Source organism: Coenobita brevimanus, chromosome 28 (assembly GCF_032717465.1).
Source record: "Coenobita brevimanus isolate Jiangsu-jjx chromosome 28, ASM3271746v2, whole genome shotgun sequence".
Lineage (NCBI taxonomy): Eukaryota > Metazoa > Arthropoda > Malacostraca > Decapoda > Coenobitidae > Coenobita > Coenobita brevimanus.
The window spans coordinates 877,414-902,881 of NC_136981.1; the positions used below are offsets into that span (position 1 = coordinate 877,414).

The 25,468-nt window shown below is 39.7% G+C and overlaps 1 protein-coding gene across 1 annotated transcript in view; it reads right to left on the reverse strand.

The window, feature by feature from the left end:
• The window catches only part of LOC145394632 (zwei Ig domain protein zig-8-like), a 156,303-nt gene that overhangs the window by 87,817 nt on the left and 43,018 nt on the right, over window positions 1-25,468 (reverse strand). The window contains exons 3-7 of the mRNA XM_080268414.1: window positions 23,157-23,338; window positions 22,643-22,853; window positions 19,981-20,108; window positions 18,726-18,894; window positions 15,981-16,176 (exon numbers count right to left, since the gene is read on the reverse strand). Coding sequence (XP_080124540.1) covers window positions 15,981-16,176; window positions 18,726-18,894; window positions 19,981-20,108; window positions 22,643-22,853; window positions 23,157-23,338 — 886 coding nt within the window. The remainder of the gene's footprint in view (window positions 1-15,980; window positions 16,177-18,725; window positions 18,895-19,980; window positions 20,109-22,642; window positions 22,854-23,156; window positions 23,339-25,468) is intronic.

The window sequence follows — 25,468 nt, forward strand, 5'->3', positions numbered from 1 at the left end:
CTGTCAACATCGTCTGAGCATTTTTCATTCCTTCTCGAACGTCAGAGTGTTTCCTTCCTTCTCATACTTTTCTGTAGTATACTTAATATTGCTGTACATCCTATTTGTTTCACATCGCCACAGCCAGCAAGATATGTGGATAAAATATTGATTGTGATAGCACCATATTTACCTTGCTGATACTTGATTGGCTACATACTTTCAAAGGATGGATAGATAGATAGATTGATAGACAGATAGATATGGCCTGCCGGAGACTCATACTACAGCATCATTTTATTTCCCATGAGCTATGCGACCTTTGCTTCCGAGAATGTTTGAACACTTTATTTTTCTGCACAGGATAATTGTTCATTACTCCTTTGTGTTAATGCTGCCTTCTGCTTCGTCAGTAAGAGTTTCATTAAGGGATAATAACTTCGGGGCATCTCAGTTTTTTTTTTCTGTTTGATCTCTCGTTATAACAGCAACCAAATGTGTTTCTTTTTCTGTTTTTTCTGTGTTTGCCATTATTCATAGTCTGTCTCTTCAGAATCTTCTCATTATTTCCATCCATGGTTTCTGTGTTTGGCTAGAACTTACTCGTTATCTCTGTCTGTCTGTCTGTCTGTCTGTCTGTCTATCTATCTATCAATCTATCTCTGTCTGTCTGTGTATCGACTTGTCTATCCATCCATCTGTCTAGCAGTCATCAAAAACGAGAGAGAGAGAGAGAGAGAGAGTTCATCGTAACAGAAGACAAATAGCCATTGGAGTGAAATGCAATGAACATTAAAGCAGATTTAATACAGAACATTTCTTACTGGTATATGTGAAGGCCTTGGAAATTATTGTAGACAGATAGAAAGGTAGATAGATAGGTAGATAGATAGATAGATTGATTGATTGATTTGTTGGTTGGTTGATTGATTGATGGAGATTGGTGTGCATGGAGTCAAAAGAGAGAGAGGTGGACGGGAATAATGTGGATGCAGAAAATGAACTGGCGGGCTCTAATTCACTTAGCCCAGATTAATTTTCAAAGCGGCAGGTAATGTTGATGGCTAGAGTGTGTTTTCTCGTGAGTGTGTGTGTAATTTATGGTGTAACCTGAAAGGCTTTCGCGATTCCCGTAAGTTTGATTATGTTTCACATTGATGCGACTACTTATTGATAGGCAATATACAGAGTGCTTCAAAAATTATAACTGTTACACGAGACTAATATTTTTAATGGAACTGAGCTAAGACACACCAGATTATGTCGACAAATGTATGATCATAGCTTGTCAAACAGCCTACACTTTTCCTCTTTATTCCAAACTCAGTCTCGTTCCCGTGCAAAGAAGAGTTAGACGTGAATATATTTTCGGTACATGTTTAAAAATTTTTGTGCACTCATTAAATAAAAAGAAACGTAAATATAACAAATTAATAACCACTTACTAACCAGATATTTTCTATAATTTTTGTCGATCACTATAAGTTCAAACGCCTCAGACGAAACTTTTTTGCGTTCGTACACGACAATAATAAACTTCAAATGCAACACTGAAGAGGGATTGATATTACTGCCTTGTGCCATGACGAGCCTATGAAATTGTTGAACTTTACTATTTCCACTTTGACTTCCCATAAAATTGCCATCTCTTCATTATGAATACTGAAATAGTACAAAAGTTAGCACTAGAACATGATGCTAGTCACGAGGAAGGGTGTAGAGCTTGGCACGGTCTTTCTCTGGCCTTGTGCTATGTGAATTAAAAAAAAAAAGAAAAAAGAAAAAAAAAGAGCCCTGTTAAAGTGAAAGAACTACTGTAGATTAACTGAGTCGTTTTGGGAAAGGACCAGTATGGCTTGACTTTCAGGAGGAGTCTGATGAGTGCATATATCCCATTCTCCTAGCTTTGAGATAAACAAACCAGTCTGTTTACTAATCGCACGGGACGTAGACATAGCTTTCATGAACTTCAGTCACTACGAAAGGAAATCAGTAAGATTAATAAAATCATCAGGAGGTAGCAAGGAATAAATCTGTATCGTACGGCACCTGATTCATGGATAAAACAAGAAGATGCACAACCGACATACCTTCCGTCACGAGGGTCAGAGTGAATGAGAAGTCTGTGCACTCAGGAGGAACGCAATTTAATAACGCCATGGAATTCCTGGAACCAGACAACACTGCCTCTGCCCTTCGTGTTCTTCGTGATATCAGGGTCGCATTCCGTTTGGAGTCACCTAGGGGACGCTTTCTGAGAGCAGCATACAGGAGTGAGCAGAATGCATCCAACAGCTCACAGCACTAGCTCCGAGGAAATCGGTGTAAGTGAAGGGACGCAGGGTGAGGGAGTGAAGGAGTGCAGTGTTAGAATGCAAGAACTCAGTGTGGGGTGCGAGGAGAATGTAGTGTACGAGTATGATGGTACAGGGGAGTACAATGGGACGATGAAAGTAAAGAAACACAATATAAGGAACCAACAGCTTAAGAGTGAGCGTGGAGGAGTGCAGGTATGCGGTGTTACCTGGCTAAGGATAAAATACAGTGCTGGAGTGACATTCAGTGGGCCCCAGACCGTGTGTGAGTGTGTAGTCGATGCTGGCCTGGTTGTGTTTACCCCTTTAACTCTGGGACGTTTTGTCTTATTTTATTCCTATTATGACCTGACGCTTTTATTCAGGTTAGGAGGTAATGTTGTTATTATTAGTACTACTACTGTGTCTTCTGTTGTTTTTGTTGTAGCTCGTCGTTAAAAGAATCACAGGGCATAGGCCAGAAGCTAGAAGGGACATTCGAACTGGGCTCAACGCGCGCCATTATAACATTTGAGGCAGAATAGAGTATGTGCTTATTCAAGTGTGGTTGCTTTGGCGTCTGGTGTTTCCGCGCCCATCTATTTACACGTTCATGTCTATAAAATAATTTGGAAGACAGAAATTGAAACTCTGAGAACAGTGTCTCCTGATACAAGGCCAAATAAAGTACATTCTTCTCAATTTCTATGCCAGTCAGCCCTGACATTAAGGGGTGAGTCCTGGCAGCGCCTATTGGTAAAAAAAAAAAAAAAAAAAAAAAAAAAAGAAGAAAGCGAGGGGAAAAAATCCGCTTGGGAAATGTAAAACCTCACCGTTCCGGACCAAGGTATTGTGACCCACACAACGAAGGGCGGGAAAAGTGAGAGAGGGGAACCATGGCATTCAGTTTTACGTGACAGGTGCTCTGAAGTGGAAGGGTTGACAAAGACACCAGTGTAGTTCGTCCACCTTAACTCTTTCCCTCCCACGACGCATTCCAGGTTATATTTTTGCTACATTAAAATAGTTTTATTTAGCTTGGGAACAAACACCGGGCTGTGACAGGATCAGTGGAGAGTGTCTAACCTCGTCGCTACAGATTCTTGAAAGTTCAACTGAATCGTCAGTAGGTAGCAAGAAAAAGATAGAACATGTCTCCTGACTGAAGGGTATATGACGAAGATTTTTGCTTTAGTGTCTCATTCACTGTACCTCATTGGCTGAATAAGACAATGCTACGACCCTACGTCCATTTTATAACACTTTTTCGTGACAACCACTATATACAGTATATTTAACTGTTCATCTCTTGCTACACTGAGCATCCATGACGGAGAGATAGCAGTTTTAGGCCAAATTAAAATGAGCACAGTACAGCAAGGTATGTAGGTATGAAAGTGTAGAGGATTCAGCCGTTGTGGAAGCATCAATGCCCAGTCGCTTTACTACACTGACGAGCTTTTAATTCTTATTACTTCCATACAGTATTATTCAGCATAGGAGAAACTTCGATCTAGAGGGGTTAGAATCAGGCTTCATTAATGCCTTCAGTGCAAAGGTCTATCCTAAACTGACCAGGATCTTCATAAGGCGAATGGGATTATGGGAAGGGAACGGATATGATGGACTGAGATGATTAAACAAAGTGAAAGGATCGGAAAATAGAAGAAAAATGAGATAATTGAGAAAACCATGAGAAACAGACAAGAAGGAGGGAGGAGAAAGGGAAGAGACTGTATTGGTGGGGAACTGGGGGGCAGAAGGGGAGAGAAGAAAAGGTAGGGTGCGGAGGAAGAATGGATGATGTAGTGTGAGTTATAGCCGACATTGATTATGGTGCCCTGAATTATAGGGTCAGTAACCAGGAGCGATGTGGCGTGCCTGTCATTACCACAGTCTACGAATCCTCACAACGACGGTGAAAAATACCCCACCTCCTTGAACTGATTAATTAATGACCCTTATAATCATGGGTAATATTTAAGTCTTCTGATCCTTCGAAGCCTTAGTTCTCGTAATCACAGGTAATTTACTTCCCTTAGCAGATCGAAACCAATTATCCTTTAATCTCTTCACTCCTACGACGTACTTCTCGCCTTATTTGTCACTTTCAGACGATTTTAAATCACCTTAAGTGGGATATTTGGACCTGGAGGAGTTAGATATATCCTTCATTAAAATCTTAACATCTACACTTTTTCCTGATTAAAACAGAAAATATGTCACCTCCTTGAGGGGATTAATTACTTACCCCTAAAATTACTACTGAAGTTTTGGTCTTAGGGTCCTGAATAGTCTTCGACCACATGATCACCTCAGTAATTTCCTTCTTTCCCAATTTCCCCTGACGGTCGAAGCCTGAGGGTGTTAATACATCGAAATGCAAGGGGCCTAACCGCTGTCATGGTCAGGAAAACTCTAGTATTCTATTATGACCAATGTCAGACAATTACATTTAGCTGAGCTTAAGTCGTAGCACCGAGAATTTCAATAAGAGTGAAAAACAAGTCCCCTACTTGAACGGATTAACTAATAACACCTGTAATCCTGGGTAATATTTTGGGTCTTCTGATCGTGAGAAGTCTTGAGCCACTTGATCATCTAGGTAATTTACTTCCCTCAGAAGATCGAAGCCTAATGTTGTTTTACCCCTTTCACGCCTTTGATATACTTTTCGTTTATTTTTTTTTCTACTTTCAGACGCTTTTAATCAGCTTAGGCGATTTTTTAAAACCGGAGAGGTTAGACATGGCCTTCATTAATAACTTCACTTATACAGGTTCTCTGAAAATATAATAAAATTGTCTAGTGGTGGCAATGATGACTACAGAAAATAGGCCACGTCTTTCAGTGAATTAGTCATTAATCATATATAAGATAATCCTGAGTTTGTGTGTGTGTGTGTGTGTGTGTGTGTGTGTGTGTGTGTGTGTGTAGCACAGCCGAAACGGAAAAAACGATTTCGATGAACCATGGCAGGGTGGTTGCAACTGGGTCACACATGGGCCCGTTTCAGTTTCATGTCCGTTGAAATTTGGTAAAGGGATGTTTTGACCCCTAACTTTCCCCATTGTTTGAATGAGCAAACTATCAGGCCGCAAAGCACTTGCTCCTGCGTGAGGCACATAAATCCTTGGTTTCAGGCAAAGAGAAGTGTGGTCCAGAAAAGGCTTTTATTTCAGCAAGTTCTGTGCGACCTGATGGAGTTGCGAAGCTCTTGTAACCCATATAATCATGGCTAATATTTTTGCTTTCCTGATCCTGATATTTCTTAGCCAACGTTATCATCTAAATAATTTACTTCTCTCCCAAAATGCCCTCATAGTAGAAGTCCATGAGTGTTAATACAGATACCATTAATTCTCTCCTGGCCAGCAAAACGTTCGTATTTTGTTCTAGCCAATCTCAGATATTAACATTTTACCTGAGGTTGAATCGCAGGTCCCTGGGAGTTTGTAATGGTAGGAGTGATAAAATAGTCCCCTCCTTGGAAGGATTAACTAATAACCCTATAATGACGGGTAACATTTTTCATCTTCTTATCCTGAGAAGTCTTGGCCCACGTGATCACCCCGATAATTGGTTTCCCTCAGCAGATCGAAGCCTAATGTCCTTTAATGGCCGCTGAAGAAGAAATCATACTTTTTTCCCCTAGTGAACGGTCGGGTTGATTACAGTCCGCCTACTTAACACGTATCTGGCGCATCACTTCAGAACGAGGGCGTCTTTTCCCCTTTATTTATGCTGCCGCCAATTAATATCATGCAATGTAGGAATGAAATAATGGAGTTTATGGCCTCAGTTCTAGTCGGCTGAGGAAGCTCCCAAAAACCTCTCCTAAAGCGATATATTTTGCTTATTACACCTTGGCGTTCTCTTTTGTATTACTTACTGTAAATAATTCCAGTATCACCATCCTCTGCATAAGAAACTTACAAAGAGAAATTAGCCAGCCGTATATGAAAATAAGTCGGTAAGGAAGAGGTGTTTGGGAGCATCCATAACGGACGATATTACGGTCTGACATCTCACTCTTCCAATCCGTAGTCTCTCTGGAGCTGAATAAACCTCACTTGGTGGTGTCAGTAACAGAATAATTTACATTCGCTGCGATATTCAAACAAGCATCATACCCTCACCAACAGATTTTATTCAGAAGAGAACAACCGTGAAGAGTCAGCTGGTTAACCCCTTTACTACTGTGGGTTCCCATCTCGGTCAAAGAGAATTGTTTGGCGTTAGTAACAAGTAAAAAATGCTCCCTCAGACTATAAACCTTCTACTGCAGTGGTCAGGTTAGATCTTTAATTTTCACTAACTCCAGATCTTTTATTTAACCGAGAAAAGCTCAGCACAGAACGTCTTTTATGACGGTGAACAAAGTCGTTTGGAGGTAGTAGGAAGAATATATAACACAGGTCATTGCAGTGAAGTGGCTAACCTCTTCAGTCTGGTGATGGGTCTAAATGATGTATTCTCGCTTCCTCCACCCAATTCTATTTTGGTTTTAGGAGTCGTCCTCTGGTGAATAGTACTAAGGGAACTCTATGTAACCTCTCCAGTTCATAAAGTTTCTCCAAATATGGACATCAAAAACTGCTTAGAGACAACACGAACAAAATACAAAAAGCGTCATCGCAGTTAAGAAAGTAAGAGAACCTCCTATAATCTGTTTATTTTCAGCAGATAAACTTACGTAATTCGTTTCAGCCCAATGATAGCCAGGTGTGGTTAAATGGAAGAGCGATTTGAGCAGTAACCAAGGAGAATCATTCCTGCCTCATGGCTAAGGGCACCAACTACAGAGCTGAAAGCGTTAATAAAGGCTAAACATAAGCACTTTCATTCAAGAGCATATTTTCAAGACAGAATAGTCTGTAGGTGATAAAAATGAATTAAAAGGTAGGACACCGGATTCACGGGATTAAATATCCTAGTGAAAATAATAGGTATTAATTCTAAGCTTCTTCATTTTTTTATTTGTTTAACTGCGTTCCGCAGATTATCTTCCATTTTCTCGTCGATAATTGGTGTGCGTAGTCTTGAAATTGGTCGCAGTGTTACCTTGATGTAATGTAGTCTGTGTGGGCGAGCAAACTAATTTATCACCCACACGCATGCAATATTCTCTCTCTCTCTCTCTCTCTCTCTCTCTCTCATATGTATATAAATACATCCATCCATCCATCCATCGATATATATATATATATATATATATATATATATATATATATATATATATATATATATATATATGAAGAGATAGAAAATGGTAAAATTAGACACGTAGTTCTCCGGATTATCATAAAAGAAAAAAAAGTAGTCCACTAGGATTTCAGGTAGCTCGAAAATTTATGTACTGTCTGGTTTATATTTTGTCAGATGTATACCAGATCTAACTGAGATGGCAGCAGCAGCATCACCTCCATAAGGAGTGCATGGTAAGCTTTAAAGGGACGTATAAGCTCATAAGTATTGCTTTCCTTTATATATTAATATAGTGGAGGTCTTGCACTATTCTGTTTGTATGTCGAAGCAACGGTATTGAAAATTTTGTAGTTCATCATTTTCGGTAGTACCAGACGAAGGGATGTATGTATGTCTGTGTGTATGAACGATCCTTCTGTATGTAATTACCTTTTTTATTAACTTGTTTATGAAATGCATTTTCTATGTTTTTCCCATAGCCTGTATACTGTAAGTTTAGCTACGGTACAATGCCTAACAGATATTAACTCAGGTGAGCTCGGGAGGAACCTTTATGATATTGTTTCCTTAGAATTTTGTGTTAATCGGTACTAACTGAGATTGAACGTAGTCAGGGTAATGTATTTTACTCTTAATTTCTCATACAGTCACTCGTTGGTCTGGTGGCAGAGCTCATAGAACGTAACTCGCTATGGCTTGAACATTATAGTTCAAGTCCCGGAGGTGACGGTAGGGTTTTCTGTGAGGTTATAGAGACGTTATAGACGTTTGTTTAACATCTTAGTATAGTTGTGGACTTTGAATACCCGTTTGCATTTTCCTGCATCAAAATATATGGATCTGGAATACACACCCGTATACTTGCACCCAGCAAGCCATTATTTACTCAGTTATTCAAAAAATGCAATTCACTATTCAGGTTGGCTTAATTCTGTCTTCTGTATCCGGCATATCAAGAATTATTACAATAATAACTGAGTATATAATCAGTATTTTATCAGACTGTGCCAACAGACTGCCCTTAATCAAAGCTTTTCTGACGAAAACTTGTAATCCAGTGCAATAATGATACTACACCACGGTACAAGCTCATCAGCCGTAATGAGATCGTATAATTTATCGTCTAGGCAGCAATACCCTTGGCCAAACAAGACTGCCATTTGGAACGAAAGATTTATTGTCTGGTTATTTGAGGTCAAGGACGAGATAATTAGTGTGTGGCTTAATTGCGGGGTGGTGTCGCCAGCCGGAGCCAGATTTAATGTGACCACCTGCCGACAGTCATCACGCACACCGCCACTACTTTCGCTCTTTCAAACAACGCAATACACTTTTGATATATGGATTACGTTTTCCTCTGTTCTTTTCATTTTCTACCACCTCCAGGGGAAAGGGGAAAGAATACTTCCCCAGTATCCATGTTTGTCGTAAGAGGTGACTAGAAAAGGGCATTTTTGTCTCCAACACTCTTCATACTATACTCATCTTCTTTTCTGTCCCACCTCTCTATATTACATTCCCTTGTTTCTTCCAGCCTTTATTTTCACGCTACCCCTATCAGGTTAGGGGTTTGGTTTTATGGCATATATAGTTTAAAGATCCATTGACACTGACCATTCTTCCCTGTGCTTTAACGCCAAACCGTTTCATATCCAAGCCCCTTCATCGCCAAAACCACTTCATCGCCAGGCTTAGAGCCATCTATCAGTTTATGGCTTGGTGCTCGTTCTTCATTATTCCTTCCGTCATTCAGTCTCTTCAGTAAAGGCTCTGATATACTCTGTCGTGACAGTGACGAAGTTATTCCAGTAGATTTCCATTTTTACTCTCTCGACTGTGTTTTCCACTGAATGTAAATAACTCCAATACCGACCTATGAATTTCGTGACTTAATAGCTTCTGTTCACCAGAGCATTACTCAGCACGAAGGATGATGGCATGCTAAGCATTTTTTTTTTCTTTGTATAAATTTCCGTCCTCTCTGCGAGTGTTTATCAGGTTATGGCTAGAGTGTTTGCCGTGAATAAAGTGTGCATTATCGAGGAAATGTGTTGCAACATGAGAGGACACAGGATACACTGAGGATAGTATTCTCGTTTGTTATGGAACCTTCTCTGTAGCCTTCCTCATCCTTACCGGTTTACATCTGCTCATAGCGCTTATGATTTCTAGTTTATGTTGCTTGTGTAAATTGTGTGAGTAACAAAGATATAATCAAATTCCAATAGAGTAATGAAGTGAAATATGCAAAATGAAAAGGTATGGAAGTGCTGTAAAGAAACCTTAAGCTGAAGAAAATGCAGACCTTGGTGATACAAGTGCTAGAAGGACTGTGTACCGCGTCAGATCTGGTTCAGCGGTAATTATTGCATTAGGCTAGTTAATACTTGGGAACGTCCTAGAAAAAGTGAGAGAGAGAGATGTTGACAAGCTCCTAGTTTTCGACGGTCATTTCTGAATTATGTAATGGTGATAGAGTACACAGATATCTGACTTAGCTTTGTAATTGCTGTCCACACGTTTTAATGAGTAATGCAGACTTGACACATCTAACAGTAACAGGTGTATTATAAACAACCGTGAAAAATTAAGGGCCGTACTTCCACCATCATTAACTTAGTTTTAATAATACGACTGTTAATGCCTTACACACATATGTATATTTTGTGCTCTGAAATGTTGATCAGTTTGGTTTATTTAATAGACAAGTTGATTTATGTGCTTCTTTTTACAAAACGATATTCGAAGAACAATGCTGCCGTCGAAACTTGATATTGTTCAGGTGACTTGTGCTCTATTGTGTTTCGCATAACATGGTTCCTAGAAACCCCTCGCATATTCCAAAGTGCATATGAATTTCTAATACAAAACGAGATACGATAGTCACCTGAATCAGCTTCGATAACACAGTGCTGTCCAATAGATAACAGTCGTCAAGATTTGTGTTGCCAGTATATATAACTGCTCACTTTGAACATGCTTCTTTGTCAATGAATATCCCCTTATACAACTAATGAAATAAAATTATAATTATTATCTATGATGAGTGATGTCATTTCTTGGAGTTTACGCGGGTGTACGCGATAAAAAAAAAAAAATCATCTGTGATTTCAATTTTAGCATTATAAAGTATGAAACAAGTGACAGTTATTTCTACGCCTTGCATCTGATTTTGTCGGTCATACACTAAATATCCCTTACGTAGTTAGGATGTAATGTTGACGGTGTCTCACGGGCTTTGGAATCCTACAAGCCAGGTTATATCACCTCATTTCTGTAACATTCATTATTTATAACAATAGTACCATCATGCTGGACACCCATAGAGGTAAATGGCAGATGATTCAGACGACTGTGTTATTATGAAAGGAGAAATGTATACGTAATGAATGGAATGTTTCCCAGGGTAGACGAGTGCTGTTCATATCAGGATATCTGATATTGCATGCTTTCAGTAGTATAAGATTACCTTTAAAATTTTCAGTCACGGTGATGAATGAATAAATATTCACGAAAAACGAGAGATAATTCTGATTTTATATATATATATATATATATATATATATATATATATATATATATATATATATATATGTGTGTGTGTGTGTGTGTGTGTGTGTGTGTGTGTGTGTCTATATTTATGTATCTATCTATTTATCTATCAGTCTATCTATATATGTCATACGGGACTTCAAAATTGTTTTTGTTATTCGAACCTTACAGCCGTATGCTTACTCGATTCGAAATGTGTGGGATCAACGAAATTCATTTAACACTATAACTGAACCTGAAACTACCTTTTACCTTACATACTTCATCTCTCACTCTTCTCACTCTTTATATATTTTCGCCCCAAAGAATTTCATATTCTTCCTAAAATCCCCTGTTATGTTTTCGTCCCAATGTTCATGAGCGTTTTTTTCTGTTCTTATGCTCTCGATTTTACTTCCTGCCGTTTACTTTATCAAAATTTCTCCATTCCCTCACATTATCAGATACGATCCATATATTTGCTGGGACACCATGTAAAAGTCTGTCTTTATCCTCGTCTCTGTCTGTCTGTCTTCCTCTGTTTCTATTCATTTCTTTCTGTTTCCCTGTCAGTGCGATGAGGAATAATCAGTTTTATTTTTGCTCCTCGTCTTTTCCTACCTCACTGACAGGCACACATTTAAGAACAGCCCTAGTAATGAAACACTCGTATATCGTTTAATTTAAAGTTTGCTTTCTCCCTTTGAATATCCGCACAATGCACCTGAGTTACAAAATTGGCGAGAATTGCGAGCCATTGTTAGCTTTACACAAGGGATTTCATAAACTAATATTTTGATGCCATATGTCGGCCTACCAGTACAAACAGAAATGGAATTGTTGTTGTAGTGTATAATTGGGAACGAAACGGCCCCTGGAATGTCATCTGTTTTACTTTTGACATCAGTGTTCATTTCACCTACAATTCCTCACCTGAGAGAGAGAGAGAGAGAGAGAGAGAGAGAGAGAGAGAGAGAGAGAGAGAGAGAGAGAGAGAGGAGGGGGAGGGGTAAACAAAAACAGACAAACACTGAGGGACAGAGACAAACAGACAAACTGAGAGGGATAGAGGCAGAGACAGACAGACAAATTGTGAGTGACAGAGACTGACAGACAATGGCCTGGAGCTAGAGGCAAGAAACAGAGACAGACAGACCGAGCAAGAGGAAATAAAATAGGAATGGCTGGAGTGAGAATGAATGTGGAGAACGGACGGGGCGGGGGTAAATGATAACAGACAGACAGGCAGACAGGAACAGAGATAGAGACACTGAAGCACACACACACACACACACACACACACACACACACACACACACACACACACACACACACACACACACACACACACACACACACACACACACACACACACAGAAAGACAAACAGACAGACAGAGACAGACAGACAGACAGGCAGAGAAAGTGAATATAGTGCAGAATGGGCCGGAGTGAGGATGAATGTGGAGGACGGGGCAGGGAAGGGATGGAGGAGATAAGAGTGAAAAATTGGGCGAGAAACAATACCATGATGGAGGTTCTCATAGGACCCAGGATATCAGTTAAGATTATTGCCTATTCCATTTCCAGATTTATTTGCCTGGGTTGTTTTGTGTCCCTGGGTGTGTAGGAGAAAAGAGCTGGGATACAGGGAATAAATATAAGTGAGAGAGTATGAGAGTGGGAAAGCTAAATCACGCCAGAAAACATGACCGTAAGCCCTAGTTAGATTTCACCAAAGTCAGTGCTATTAGAAAATAATTCTTTCATACATTTATTGGATTTCAGTACAGCGTAACTTACAGTCTTGATTGCTAACGATTGCCCTCAGCAGGCGAAAATCTTTTGCGGTTTGCTGCTATACAGTACTCATCTGTAAGTTCTTTTGTAAGACACAGAGCACAGTATCTCCGCCAATAATCATTGCACGAAGAACATCAGTCGATGGTTATTTATATTTTTTATTAATCTACAATACTTGTGAAATTAGATGATCAGCCCTACGTTTTCCAACTTCGATTTCATTTAGCACCTCAGTCTGGGCTAAGACAATCAGGAATAAAATTTACAGACTTATGATCAACTTTTTGTCGTAACTCTGATTTATATGTACGTTTCTTTGTGAATTCGGGCTCAGGATCGTCAGGGTTGAGTGTAGCGAAAGAGCTGAAATTGATGATTGTTGTGCTCCTTCAGTGCTTGTTTTGTTTCGTCCATGATGATGATGTTGGTCGAGCGATGATCTGGTAGGAGGTAACTAACTCTCGGGTTAGATGGAGTGTTAATGATTTTGTAAGAGTGGTTAGCTATGTATGTAGACAATTATCACTTAATGGAACTTATTCACGCCAACAATTTGACTATTAAGCCTTTACTGTGAGGTAGGAATGAGGTTCTTCGATTACTGGTCATTTCACCCTTCAGTCTGACTAAGCTGGACCATCAGCTAAGAGGAAATGTGTTAGGGATCTCCGTACAAGGCTAATTCTCTGGACAGAAGTAAGTCATCGGTTTCTATGGGATAGCAGTGGCGCTGGATGTATATTTGTAGGTGTTAAGCCCTTCTCTTTATTAACTGGTTGACTTCCCGGTCCCCAGTTGTACTTCTAGCTGAACAGATACAAAAAGAAAGCAGAGAGAGAGAGACAATTTTATGAGTACAAAAATACATTGAGTAAAAAATTAAAGGAAATGAAAGAAAGAGGAAATAAAATGTAATATGCGGTAGCTGAATCATAAAGCCCTGACCATTTCCAGAAAGCGATACTCCATAATAAAGTGAGGTACAGCTCTCGTAACCTTATATAACTACTATCGAATACTCGTAACAAGAAGTCATAACCCGTGTAGTCTGGGTATTTACGATCAATGTTTTCACACCACTCTAGCAATTTTTCCATCTTTATTGCCAGGTGGATCAATATCACTGCCCAGGTTGATATTTACCGTTTTTTCAGCTTCATAATTAAACTCCTTCATTTCGGCCACGTATGTTATTAGTCTTGCTACATCCAGACGCTTTTATTCCGCTTGTAAGACACACTTCTCGGACAGAAGAGGTTAGATCATGCTTCACAGACTCTTGACTGGAAGATGTCTCCTTTAAGTTAAATGAAATCGTCCCGTGGCAACAAGAATATAAGAAATAGTACATACTTATTGTGAAGGATTTGACCATGCGATTCTACACACTTTCCTACCCCCATACACCTAACTCTCACATCACTGATAAGCCTTGAACATACCCTTGACGAAGTACATAAATATCCGTAACATAAGACAGAATACTTACTCTGCGTATATTATTTGAATAGGCCACTAAGAAGGATACTGTTGGAAATTATACGCCATGGGATGTTATAGACCAGCATATATGTGTGATACAATACATACGAGTACAAAGGGAAACTAGCGGCACTCTCAGGTTACTAACAAAGACAAAGGTATTGCACATTAATCTTTATTGATAACATATCTTCAGTAACATTAAGTCTTTTATTGTTACGTACAACAGTTAACATAATGCATTCTTCCTGGTACATACATGGCCAGGTCACTGTCATGAGTTGTTTATAAATGGCTGTTTCATATCAATAGATTGTTAGTTCGTTTACCACATATGTTTTTCCATTCTCTAAGCTCTTCCACTCTTCCTCGTTATTATCGCTCTAGGTGTCACAGAGGATCAAAATTCTTCTGCTTTCTTTAACACAACATATCAGTCTTAACAACATACTGTACCAGAGTTGTTTGTCTTTCAGTATTCTGGTTTTATATTCAATATTATTATTTTTTCTTTCTTTCCATGTTTTGCACTTCAGTTGTAAGTTTTCCTTACCTCACATGAGCTGATTGGCACCGGCTGTGTTGTAACTAATTCACTTCCTGAATCAAATGTCATTTGACTCTCACATAGGAAAGTATTACTCTTCTTACAAATAAGTATCTACAGACTATTATAAATGCAACAGTGGATCCTTTTGCGACCATTTATGGGACTGAACATCGATCGCATATTCGTGAAGGAAGGCCTTCCCAGAATTTCATTATTATTTTCTCATACTGTAGGTAGTATAACTGTAAATACAGCATTAATCACAAAATCATAAGTCCAAAAATATATTTAAAAGTATGTAGTATTTCATTTTTGACAAATAAAAGAAAAAAATTCAAATTTTGAGCATCATTGTATGTTTTTCAGGTGACATCACGTTGGCGTCCACAGGAAATTGATGTGGATCATACCTGTCACATACACACAGATATTAACAGTCATAAATGTGCATGCACACTATGATGTAAGCATGTACGCTCATAGCTATATATGTTCATGTTCACACACTCAGACAAAAACATTAATACCGATACACTCAGTCGAGGTCTGGAGGTCACTGGGAACGGGTCAGAGGATCTATGAACGTCACAGTTAATGATGAGGCAGGTGAGGGAAGGGGCGCTACTGGGACATCTGACCTGTATATCCTCACTAAGAACTCATAGAGCAAGGTTCTACGTGGCACAGGAGATTCCCTGGAACCTCTTTATCAGCGATGTTTAGCATATTACGCCTTGGCATTGTCCCATATGTTATTTACCAGAATATCGTTTAAAAATGACAAAGTTTGCATCAATATGATACAAGAGGATATTGAGGTGTGATAATCAGAATAAATCGCTAAGGAAGAGGCATAATGAAATCCCCACAGCCACTTAGACTTCGACCCATAGAGTCACTATGTTATACCTCAGGAGACTGGAAGGCACAAATAAGCTTCTCTGAAGCTGGTAATGACTTGAGTCTCACTCCTTCTCACTTGGGTTCACACTTGTGAAACTTGAGTCCTTGATGAGATACCTTTGGGAGTATTCAGTCCGGGTTATGATGGAACACTGAACTTGGGTGACACTTTGACTGAGACAGACTGCTGGTAATAATGAGCAGTCATCCTTCTCAGTTGCTTCATCCCACCATTTCTTCCTGGGCTCGTCAGTGCGCTCTTCTGCCCCTCCCACAAGCGTGACGCAAGTCAGGTTGACAGGCAGGAATAAGAGTAGGAGAAGAATTGAGGGAAGAACTAAAGAAAGAGAATAAGAGCCACAGGGACAATGGAAGGACGTCGAAGAGGAGGTTCCGTTCTTGTGGTGAATGGCTGCTGGATGATTATCTGAAAAAAAAAAAAAAAAAAAAAAACATCATGAATTTTATTTCTGTATCGCTGGCGGAAACAACATTGGAACGGAACAGATTATATCCTAAAAGATCTTGCTTCTCTATGCTTCCACTGGGAATGGTCAAAACATGTGCATAATAACTTATAACCAAATTTAATATATTTATGCGTGGTACAAACAGGGACAAAAGTTAGCCTACTATTACACTGCTTTGATTTTACAGTTAGGGCAAAGCCATCACTTCCTTCCTTACTCATTGTGTCAAAGAGAATCATACTTGAGCCGATAAACATGCAAAGCCTTTCTTGATCAGGAATATTAGCCGGCAGAGGTGATACATTGGCAGAAGAGGTGAAATGCCAGGCGAACATTGTCCTCTTACTGTGCCGATGACATCTGCTGCCGTAAATTCTGAAAACAGATTAAAAAAAAAAAAAAATGCTGCCTCAACTAACCAGTACCTAATTCAGCTCATTATCTCATCAAACATAACTCGGCAACGCTTGGCACACCACGGCGCGACATGAAGTGACTAATTTCATTATGTTGCGCAGTTGAAAAGCTCTCACCCTTCCCCTCACCAAAGTCCACCATAACACATAACACCGCTTATCTAACCTGACATAGTTCATCTCTCTTATCACAGCTCATCTCTCCTAGCACAGCTCATCACCCAACAAAAATCTAACACAGTTCACATCGCCCAACACAGCTCTTCTCACCAAACACAGCTCATCTCACCTAACACAGCTCTTCTCACCAAACACAGCTTATCTCACTCTGACAACCTCTCTTCACAACTCCAAGTGCTGGAATACATCACACGCAAAACAGATGATGTTAAAGGTGAGATGTTGGCCTTTAACAATTTCAGTTGCAGTCACAATATCAGTTCATCCATCTCGCTCCCGCAGTTCGAATAACGCTCCCTGGCTCTTACGACTCACATGTAGATGAATAAGACCGTCTGGCAGTTGCTGGAATGTAATACTAAAGTTGTCATGAGAATGAAAGGGCTAATGGTGAGAGTATTAATATCCCCAGTATCTTGTAACGCACTTTTAGCTTATTAACATCGTTCACTGCATTAGATGTAACTGAAGTGGAGTGCTGAGTTGCATTCAGAGCTACTTATTAAAAACAGAGAAGATCCAGCTAGATCTAACTCCGTCATGTTTCGTTGCCAGCCAACAGGAGCTTTCTAGCACTTGTGGTCGTTGCAAAAATTGACAACGGTGTCTTTTTCAACGTTGCATGTTTTGTTTTATAACAATTACTGCTAAGAGTAATCCCCAACTTCAGCAAAGGCAAACACTATCGGAACACACAATTAAACTACTTATAACAACTTTAACGTAAAATTCAGAGAAAGTAATTGCTGCGAATACTCTTAATTCTAGTTATCAAGAAAGAAGGCTAAGCGAGAATGAGAGAGGGGATGGGACGGGGCTGTGGTAGTGGTGTAAGTTAGTGTTGCCAGCCTGCATAATGAACGCTGGATTACAAGTGCCTCTCAGCGCACCCCACCCTATCCTTCATACCACCCAAACCACAGGACACATCCCAGAAAGGCACTGGATTATTATTTATTACACTCACTGACCCTCTCTGTCAGAGCAGTGCAAGATAGGCACAACAGATCATGCCAATAAAGAAAAAGTGGAAGAGAAAAAAATTAACCATAGAAAGATTATATGACTCAGAGCTGAAAAAACAAACTCAGAGCTGAAAAAGGCAGATAAAAGTGCACAATTCATTCAACGCAACAAGCGTACTTGACAGTCAGGGACAAAAAGGAGCTTAATAGTCCACCACGTCTTTTTCCCCTTGCAAGATATCATTCCCAAACTTCGAGATTTGGTAAGTTTCTCTGCCCAAAGATGATGTTCTTTAATATGATGCGTCAGGGAGGAAAGAAAAGGACGTGCCCGAAGTGGAACGTAGACGCAGTGGACATGTATGAGAACTATTGTCTCTGACTGTACGCCAAACCTGTAGTTAGGGCAGGGGAATGTACTCAGCGTTCATTCAGTAGTAATATAATATGTAAAGCAGGTGTATAGTGAATTGTTTGGTGTCGGATTGGAATATTACCCATGTATGATATGTATATCTATCGTCAGTGCACTATTCTGTCACTGGCAAAAGTTTATCGACACTTCTCTTCCAACATTTTACCCTGCCTTTCATATTTATCATTACTCTTCCTGATAAACAGTAAACGAGGAGGCATTCTCACAGTGTTCAGTCTGATGCCGTGTCTTAAGATCATACTGTATTTTTGCTGCCCCAGACGATTTGATCAGTTTAGAAGCTCGTCATGGTAGTGAAAGAGGATGGAGGCTGTAAATAACGTCTCCAGTCCGGAAAGTTTGTCTCAAAGTAAATTGGTTGGAAATAGTAACAAGAAAGGGTAAAATAAGTCATCGGAGTAAACTGGTTAAATCGCTGTCAAAAGTGAACGTGAAGGGCATAATACTTCACATCTATTATGTGAACGATAATAAATGTTTGTAATGAAGGTTAAGGTCATGATACTTACTGTTGATAATATGGACGTTGAGGTGGTGAGGGTCAGAGTTGGCAGGCTTGCACGTATATCGCCCCGCGTCGTTCCTGCTGGCACGCTGGATGAGGAGCCTAGAGGTGGAGATGGGGCCATGTTCTGTTACCACCGTGATGCCGCCCCGGGGTGAGTCGTAGGAAAGGAGCTGTGCGAATGAGAAAAAGAAGGCTTAGAGTTAGAGCCTATTGACTGCACGATGGTTAATGTAAAGTTGTACTCGAGTAACTGGACAAACTAAATAAGAAGGTTTAAGATTTATGCACGTGAGTCATTAAGAAGCCATACGATAGCAACTGTGATGGGAAGAAGGCTTACTATTATAACCTGTCTACTGCAAGAGAGTTATTAATACATACAATTTATCATACCAAGTCACGTGAATGTAGGGCAGTGTTCTGTTATCATCGTGGGGTTAAGGAATAAATTAAAAAACAAAACAAAACAATGACACTCATAAAAAGATATGGGTATTATCAACTGTAAGTGAAACGGACGATGTATCTTTGCAATCAGTAATCAAGCATTTGATTTTTTTTTCACCTCACCTCAGGCCACATGATCCACACAAACATGTACATTATGTTACCTGTGAGAGAGACCATTCCACTGAATGCAAAGTGTCCTTCGTAAATTCTTATTCATTATAATGTTAATCAGTTTCTTTCTAGGACAGTTAGCTGTTCCTTTCGGCTTTTTATTTTTTCAAGGGATCTCTCGCCTCTTTCCACCCTAATACTCATTCAAATATTCCCCCTTTAACCATGACAGACCTTTGTTTTACATCGCTTCTATACTGAACCACTCTCTAATATTTGATTATCCCTGCAGTTGCTTTATTGCCAACAAAAAATCATAAAACCTCGATTCAACATCCAGCCGTTTTTATTTTGCACCATACAGTCATTACACCTTCAATAATCCCTCTCTGTTCACTCTGACATAATTTTTTTTTTTTAATTCTTACTAATGTCCTTAACAATTTGCAATCCTTCTTACATACTTTCTCAGGCATGTGGCTCGCTCCAAATACTTTCTTCATTCGTCCCTTATCATATTGCAAACTACCCTTGTTCTGATATCTTTCTTGCTTGTTTTGTGGATAACAGCATTTCTATGAACAGCCTGTTACCAGGCTATTCATATATATATATATATATATATATATATATATATATATATATATATATATATATATATATATATATATATATATATATAAAACTGGCCATACCTCATTTTCATGGTACCAGAAGATATACGGTGGAGGCTCTGGGCTGTGTTTGACCACGCAGGTGAGATTAATGGTGGAGCCCGAGTTGATATAGAGGTCCGGCCCGCCCAGCACCCGTGTTTCTGGTTCTGACAGGAAGACACCACTTAGGCACCCTTCAGTGCTGGGAGGTTGTGATAAGTTATTGCTACTAATGGATCATAACCCTTTGGCTGCGGCGAGTTTATATGGACTGAAACATAGTCATGCATCTTAAGTCGGATAAAGTAAAATTCTTTATTCTCGGCAAGGTGCTCTCGTATTTTTTTTTTTTTTTCAGATGTTATAAGGTTTTGTTGAGCCCTGTAAAATCGTCTGACTTCTAGTCAAAGTACAATGACATTTCGCAGCCAAAGGGTTAAAATACCTGTGCCCGGCAGGGTAAGGTAAAAAATCATTGCCCTCGAGTGGTAATCATTATTATCAATATTGTGACCTCTTTTTCCCTCTTAAAATTGGGGTGAGGTAAGATCCAGAAAGTAAAGAAGGAGCGAGTGTGGTATTAAAGAAGAAGAAAAAGAAGAAAGAAGAGGAAAAAGATGAAGATGAAAAAGAAGGAAGATAGGACACTATTATTAAAACTGTGAGCATGAAGCTGTGGACATAATCTCTAGTTTTACGATATTTTTAGAAGCATGTGATGGTAGCATATGTCTGGCCTGTGTGTATCGTTCTTAACTACATTCTATATTGTGAGATATAGGCTGATCACATCTAGCAATTACAGATATTCCGTAAATGATCATCGAAATTAGGAACTTGTTTACATCTTCTCATTCAGGGCGATATGCTCGTGACGTTAAGAAGCTTGCTAACACCACTTCCGTACCGGTTTAATAGTGATTCTGCTTTGTTGCTATATTCTTGTGTGTTATTCGTGCAATCTACCTCAATATCAAAAAGATATAAGAAGCAAAAAAAGAAAAAAGAATAAGATATTAATGAGTTGTTTGGAAAATAAATCGTTTAGGAAGAGGTGTTCGGGAGCTTCCTTAGCCAAGGGGAATACGTGAATCAGTGCCATATTCTCACTATCACTGGAGGCTTTGTAGCACCTTTAACTTGCCAGTTGTGCATGTTACACCTTCAAAATCTCTTTAATATCGTTTATATATATCTTGTGTCGATCTGGGTTCCCTCAGTTACGTACAAGGGAATATATAGGTGTAACAGGCAAACAAAATCTCATAAAAAGAGGTGTTACGAAGCTTCCAATGCGTCCTTTACTTGTCCCTCAGTTTTAATAATATGAAAGCCATTTACCCAGCCATACCCAGTCTTTCAAAAGTAACTCACTCTTAGAATTCGTGAGCAGGTTTGAGTTCCATCACTTAAAGGTCATGACTCTCCTTGGAATCTCTACCTCACTCTGCGATTTTTCTGTTCGGTTGGTGGAAAATTATTTAAGAGAGCAGACTTCCAAAAGACCAATGACTGCCTCAGTTCTCCTATAGCCGTTCCTTTTGCTATATTGTTTTATAATGTTCTGCTATCTTTGTGTTGTGGTGTGTGTGTGTGTGTGTGTGTGTGTGTGTGTGTGTGTGTGTGTGTGTGTGTGTGTGTGTGTTTTGTTTTCATTAAACTAACTTTTAAATGTCGCGAATGTCGAAACTACCGAGCCCTATTTTCGACTGTAATTGGATTTCTGTGGAATAACAGGGAATGACATTAATTTTACCTTCAGCCTGATGACATGCATTATTAATATATTCTTCTTCTTCCTTTAGACAAATTCATTCAGATTTGGAGAGACCTCGTGTAGTGAAGGGTTAAGTGAAGGCTTATCTACTCTCTCCAGTTCGAAAGTTTCCCCAAAGTTGCATATATATTTATGTAGATTGCTAGAACAAAAGTAGAAATACTTAATCGGATTGGTAAGATTATATTTACTTGCAAATAAAAGCCACTTCAATAGCCGACTAGTTACATTCTGTGATTTGTTTGCAGAATATTTGCAATGCACGAAGCCTTGAAATGTTCCCCTGCTCGTGCTCTCATCTGCTCTTCCCCTCTTCATATATATTAACTTCACTTTCTATCTTAAAACCTAATTTTCACCTTGCCATCTCCTTCTCTCCTTGCTTATCACCGCTTACCTCCCAGTTACTTTCACTCACCTCTCAGTTCCAAGTCACTGTCATTTTCCTCTCACTTCCCAGTCATTTTCACTCTCCTCCCACTTCCCTGTCACTTTCACTTTCCTCTCATTTTCCACTCACTTCCACAGTTCTCTCCCCTTATTTCCTCCCTCACTTATTATTTTATCCTCTATTCATCTTTCCCTGTTTCAGAGTAGTCTCATAATTTTTTTATTTTCCTTTGATTCTGCACCGTACTGGTAAATAGAGTTGTTTGTGAGAATTCTCTTACATATGCACAACTTCGCTTCAGTTATCGTGTTCAAATTTTGTTTCCGGCCAGCTTCTTCGTAGTTACATTCTTGGTAGTGTTTAAAGCATTGATATGACACAGGCCATTGAAGTTGCAGTCGACAAGAAAAATCGCGATGAAAGGGAAAAGCCTTCGACAATATCAAGCTGCCTGGGAAAAGTAAAATCAGTCAATAAATAAGAAGTATATCACATCCATCACACAACACGAACCCCACCAACACGGCACCCACCGACGACAGTGAGCCACACGACGCTGGACATGGGCGGCGTGGTTGAGATCTGACACTCGTAGGCCCCTGCGTCACGATGCTGGGCGTAGTGGATCTTGAGCAGCCAGTCCTCCGAGCCAGGCTGGTGTACGGACTTGAAGCGCTCGTCTGATGTGTACGTGAATCGGCCCACCGTCAGCAGGTGCAGGTCACGCGCCCGCATCCACGACACCTGTAGCGTGACGAGACATGGGAGGTACTTTAATGTCGAAACTTACTCCGTACTGGGGCGTTGCGAGAGAGAGAGAGAGAGAGAGAGAGAGAGAGAGAGAGAGAGAGAGAGAGAGAGAGAGAGAGAGAAATATAATTATAACTTCTACACATTTTCTCGTGACCGTACTCTCTTGCCCATCTCACATAACATCCCTCTTACTCTCTGTCACCTGTCACACTTCACATCACCTCACATCCCCCCCCCCCCAGCGCACCTCACACACACACACACACACACACACACACACACACACACACACACCGTCTTTCCTCCGAGGTACTTGATGCGACAGTTTAGTATGGCCGTCTTGCCCAGCTGCGCCGTCACGTTGCGCGAGTGTGCGTGGTCGAAGCTGGGCCCGCTTAGAGGGATGTACTTCCACGCCACCTCCTTCTGCGTCTCCTCCAGGGCCTTGATGATCTCTGCTTCAGTCCCGCCGTCCACTGGTAAAAGGAGAGAGATGCAGAGAAATTTAGATGAGACAGAGAAATGAGAATGAATGGAGGCAGAGTAGCAGACGGTATGAGAAAGATAAAGAGAAATTTACATAGGGATGGAGAAATGAGAATGAAGTGATATACAGTGGCAGTCATTATGTTTTCCCACTATTTCTCTGTGTATACTGGGCACTTGGGGTATATGTGTTACTTTCCTCCCTGACGCATCATATCAAAGAGCATCGTAGATATGTCAAGCCCATTGCAGATTCCAAAAATTGGCAAACAAAGGACAATGACAGCTAGAAAAGGTGAAATGTTTATGAATTAATGTCTCACTTTGATTTTCACTGCAACTCCTGTGTCTAGGTATCCACGTCCTTATCATTGTCCACGACTGAGAGAGAGAGAGAGAGAGAGAGAAGGGGTCGGTTTACTTAAGGAGAGATAATACTGAAGTTTTCGAGCCATGCATTTCCCTCTTAGAAAGGGACTAAGGCGTTTCCATAATTAGAGGATTATTGAAATGTGGTGTAGAGGTGTATGGTATGTAGGAGGACTACCGGGCCTTGGGAGCAGGCTGTGAAGTCTATGCCAAGAGTCGGACACATAAAAAAAAAAAAAAAAAACACGACATGATGGCCTTCCTGACGTCACCCACTTGCCCTTTCGTGGAACTGAACTATCAACCCTTCGATCGACAGCGTAATCACTCGGCCACTGTGGTTGCAAGGCGAAAAAAGAAAAATCAATATACTTGAAGTTTATACGAGAGAAGTTTTATTTTTATTTTTTAATTGTGGCAAAAGAATTGAGTAGATGAGCACCACTGAGAAAAGTGGATAGAGAGTGAAAGGTAAGCTGTGAGTATATGTGAAGATGCTTGTCTACTACAGTACAGTATAATGGTGAGAGTGTCAGAGGTTTTGTAAGCTTTGAGACATTACTGTGCTTATACTGAAGACGAATATGCAGCAAAATGAGATTATTTTATTTCATTTTATTTAGTTTTGCATGAAAAGAAGGCAGCCGATCGGGTATCGAAAATTTAAAATAACTCATTGTCATAAATGTTGTTTGTAATTTAGGAAAAAATGGGGCCCTCAGTCTAAAATAAATAGTATATATATGAGATGCGGGTAATAAAGCAAACTGGGTGGAATGGTAAATTCTTCAGCCAGAGGACGTATTTATTTTTTCCCTTACTGCTACAATAGATTTTCATACAATTTACAAGGGCGTCTTAGTACTGAAAGGGGTAATGAAGACTGTATCTACAGTTTGTCCTCCACTTCGAAAAGCCTCTGAGAAGCTGAACATAGTCGTCAGAAGAATGTGGGTATGAAATAAAGGTCGTTCTCTGGATGAAGAGGTTAAAGTGACAGTAAAGAGGGGTTGGAAGGTTATACTCTTTTTTTAGTAACTTGGTCTAAAACTGCCATGTCTCCATCGTGGAACCCTGGATTGCAACAATAGATTAATACTAGAATAAGATGTTAGTCGCAAAGTAGTGCTGTGGAATGGGTGAAGAGCCATAAAATTGTTTTCTTCTGCGACTGAGCTACGTGATATATCCTGGAAAAGGATGAAAACCTGGGCCAAATTAAGGAGCAAGCAGTAAAGCGAAAGACCGTACGTGCTGAATAAACAGAGGAAGACATACAGTTTCGGCCAATTCTTTTAGTCCAGCTATAATGAAACTCTTGCTTTAAATTCTAGAACTCTTGATAGGTTTCGAAGATCACATCACTGGATTTTTAAATGTGTTGCTCATTGTCTCCCTATTTATAGTAATGAATTGGGTCGATATTTGTACTCTACGTTCCCAATCTAAAAAAAAAAAAAAAAAGTTGAGTGATCAGAAAAGTTGCTTGAAATTTTGTAACTGGCACGACAATTGGTGTCTTGGTCTTCAGTGAAGTTCTTCCTCGGATCTAAAGGTCAATAGCTGAATTATGCCTCAGACGCAAGAATAGCCTGGGAGATATTTAACCCATTCAGTACGAGGACTTTTTTACATTCTGTTCTCGATTTCCCCTCATGATTCTGTTGAGCTTAGGATAAATTTCCGAAATTAATTAGAGAGCCTTACACTCGAAAGCATTAGACTTAATTTTTTTAAGCAAAGTTCTTTTT